The sequence below is a fragment of the Prosopis cineraria genome, unplaced genomic scaffold, assembly GCF_029017545.1.
Source record: "Prosopis cineraria cultivar Desert tree isolate PC_DT_omini unplaced genomic scaffold, ASM2901754v1 PC7, whole genome shotgun sequence".
NCBI classification, from domain to species: Eukaryota; Viridiplantae; Streptophyta; class Magnoliopsida; order Fabales; family Fabaceae; genus Prosopis; species Prosopis cineraria.
In genome coordinates, this window is record NW_026555338.1 from 14,356,492 (window position 1) to 14,360,073 (window position 3,582).

The following is a 3,582-nucleotide window of genomic DNA, read 5'->3' on the forward strand; positions in this document are numbered from 1 at the left end:
GAGGAAAAAAAAAACATATAGTACAACTCTCTTACAAGTGTGAAAGTGCTCCTAAAGTCTAGGTCACTTTTAAATTTGAATTTTTGAGATCGAACTTCTAATTTCTTTTGTATTTCTTTAAAGCTTAGGTGACTTTTAAAACAATAAATTACTTTTATAAAAATATTTTTCAAAAGAATACATATAACGGTTTTGTTTTCCCCGTATACCTTGACTATTTTACTGCCCCTGCGTAATTAACTACTTTTTCTCTATAAATATCCAACCAATAGCATTCTTTCAATCATGACACCTTGTTTTCAAATATAGCTTGATCATTATTCATTGCTGCAATCATGAGTCCTTACACAAATGATGTGTTTCTTCTGCTTTTCTTGTTCTTTCATTCCTCACAACTCTGTCTCTCCACAAAGTCTACCCCTCCTTGCCATGAACGAGAGCGACAAGCTCTTTTGAAATTTAGATCAAGTTTCTTCAACACCTCTGATGGACCACTTGGTTCTTGGGAGGGACTTAATTGCTGTCACTGGAAAGGTGTTGGTTGTGATTTTATTTCAGGACATGTTATCAAGCTTGATCTTGGGCGACCATGCTCTTTTGCTTTCTGCAACTATGCATTAGTAGCGAAAGCTGTGGACCCTTCATTGTTGGAGTTGGAACATTTGAATTACTTGGACTTGAGTGGAAACTATTTTCATTCAAGTCATATACCAGAGTTCCTTGGTTCCATGAAGCAGTTGAGATACCTCAACCTCTCTTATTCTTTCATTAGTGGCATGATTCCCCATCATGTTGGCAACCTTTCAAACCTTCAAGTTCTTGATCTTTCTCATCAAGGGGCTGATCTTTCACATCAATGGGCAGATTTATATGCTGATGACATGGCTTGGGTTTCAAAACTCTCATCATTGAGACACATAGCAATGACTAAAGTGTCCCTTAAGAAGGCACACAATTTGTTTCAGGTACTTTCCATGCTTCCTTCTCTGTTACAGGCAGAGTTTAGTAATTGTCATATCGCCAATGTCCATGTCACACATGCCTCTGTGAATTCTACATTTCTTCCTAATATTGAGCTCTTGGATCTTTCGAACAATTATCTTCATGGTTCAATTCCTGATACTCTTCAAAATATGACCTCCTTAAGGGAGTTGGACCTTTCAAAGAACTCAATTTCTTCAATTCCACATTGGTTGGGTAATTTTCACTCTCTGATCCATCTTGATCTTTCTTGGAATTCTTTCAATGAGAATAAAATCTCCATCTCCTCTATCTTGAACAACATATGTTCCCTCCAATCCTTAGACTTGTCCGGTGGCAAATATGAATCATTAGTGTCTTTACTAAGTTTTGGCAGTGGAAATTTATCTCAATGCTCAATTGACAATTTTGAAGAATTATTCTTATCTTCCAATGGTATTAATGAGAGTTTGCCAAGCTGGTTAGGCCAGCTAAAGAACTTGAAAACTCTTTATCTTTCAAATAATCTCCTTTATGGGCCAATGCCAAGTTGGGTTGGAGAGTTAGAGAATTTAAAGACTCTTGATCTTTCAAATAATTTTCTCTGCGGGCCTATTCCAGTTAATCTTGGAAAACTGTCTAATTTAGTTAAATTAGATCTTTCACATAACCTTTTAGAAGGTATCTTTTCCAAGAATCACCTTGAAAAGCTCCTAATCATACAATATTTACAAGTAGGATTAAACAAACTTTTTGTAAAGCTTGATTCAAATTGGACACCTCCATTTCAATCCTTAGCATATTTAGGAATGGCATCTTGCAATATAGGCACAGAGTTTCCACAATGGCTTCAAAAACAAGAGAGACTATTGTTCTTGGATTTATCCAATAACTGTATCAGGGGAACAATGCCGAAAAACATTGGGGATCAAAATATGAAGTTAAGAGTGTTAGATCTAAGGTACAATCTTATAGAAGGTTCAATGCCAAGCTCTTTGTGCAATTTAGAGAAGTTGTTCACTCTAGGACTATCATATAACAGACTATTTGGTGAAATTCTCAATTGTTGGAGCAACACTAGTCGAATTTATGTAATAAATCTTTCATCTAATAAGCTATCAGGCACTATTCCAAGCACATTGTGGAATCTATCTCGAATGACGTGGTTAATTTTGAGCAACAATAATTTACATGGGGATCTTCAACAAATCTTACAAAGACATTCAACATTACAAGTTTTGGACCTTGGTGAGAACCAATTTACTGGAATGATACCTTCTTGGATAGGCAATGGGGGATTACCACAACTTATTATTGTAAGGATGTCACAAAATTTGTTATGTGGTGATATACCGCCTTCCCTTTGCAAGCTCCAAGAATTGGGAATCTTGGATCTTTCTAGTTCTAATTTGTTAGGTTCAATCCCACCTTGCATTTGCAATCTTAATGGAACCAAACTTTTCAACCTATTATATGGTGATTTTTTTATATTTGATGAAACTAACATGATAACAATTGAAGAGGGTGTTGATCAAGTTTTGAAAGGATTGCAACAAAAATACACTTCAAATTTGCAGTATTTGACAAACATTGATTTTTCAAATAACAATTGAACGGTTCAATTCCAGAAGGTTTAACTTGTCTCTCGGATTTGATTGGCTTGAACTTGTCACACAATAAACTTTCAGGAAAGATTCCAAGCAAGATAGCAAACATGAAGTCATTGGAATCCATTGATCTATCAAGCAACCAACTTTTTGGTCCTATTCCCAGCAACATGTCCTCCATGACTTCATTGAGTTTTTTAAGTTTATCAAACAATAATTTTTCAGGACCTATTCCTAAAGGGGCTGAATTCTCTACCTTTGGTCCATCTTCTTATATTGGCAATCCATATCTTTGCGGAGATCTTCTTCAAAAAGCATGTCCTGAGATTGGGATGACCCACCTTAGCTTTCATGAAGAGGATGATGATAAAGGAAAAGAAAAGGTGTTATTTTACTTTGTGATAGCATTGGGATTCATCACAGGATTCTGGGTAGTTATTGGATTTTTATTGCTCAACAAAAACTGGAGACATGCTTGCTTCAGACATGTGGATAACTTTGTTGACTTCATGTATGTGGAAATTCATATCAGGAAAGCAAGATTCAAGAACAAGTGCATGAACCCGGTTGTTCATTGACAACTTCTTTTGTCAGTTACGTGTAAGGTCCACATTGTGTGTTCCCACAAGCCTTTTATTCTTGATGGTCCAATGTTATTGATTGTCTTGCCAAGGATGATCTATGTTGTTGTTCATGGTTATCTCTTGTTTCATGTAGTTGGTGTATGGAATTATGAATAATATACAACTTCCATTGTGAATTTGAGAGTAGTTAATTTGAAGCCAACATGAGTATTCTAGCATTTTTTTTGTCCCGTTGTTTTTTTCATATGATTGTATTATAAATGATAAAGTTATCTAAATTATAGTGATTAAATAAAATCATAGATAAAAGATGATAAAAAGTGCTGTGGAATACTGTTTGCGTTTTAAATTCATCAGTAAATTTTAGAACATTAGTTGTGGAAATATGAAGGAATTGGACATGAAATCGTGAAGCCCGCTGCCATAATTAA

At 35.2% G+C, this 3,582-nt stretch overlaps 1 protein-coding gene across 2 annotated transcripts; it reads left to right on the forward strand.

Moving 5' to 3' along the window:
* The first annotated feature begins 314 nt into the window (after window positions 1-314).
* Window positions 315-3,337, forward strand: LOC129316230 (receptor-like protein EIX2). Of its 2 annotated transcripts, none has more exons than XM_054960543.1 (2): window positions 315-965; window positions 2,649-3,337. In XM_054960543.1, exons 1-2 carry the CDS (start codon window positions 336-338, stop codon window positions 2,667-2,669), a joined length of 651 nt encoding a protein of 216 aa, XP_054816518.1. In that variant the 5' UTR covers window positions 315-335; the 3' UTR covers window positions 2,670-3,337. The 2 variants fall into 2 exon arrangements, with proteins under 2 accessions (XP_054816518.1, XP_054816517.1); XM_054960542.1 differs by having other exon boundaries at window positions 2,793-3,337.
* Window positions 3,338-3,582: the final 245 nt, after the last annotated feature.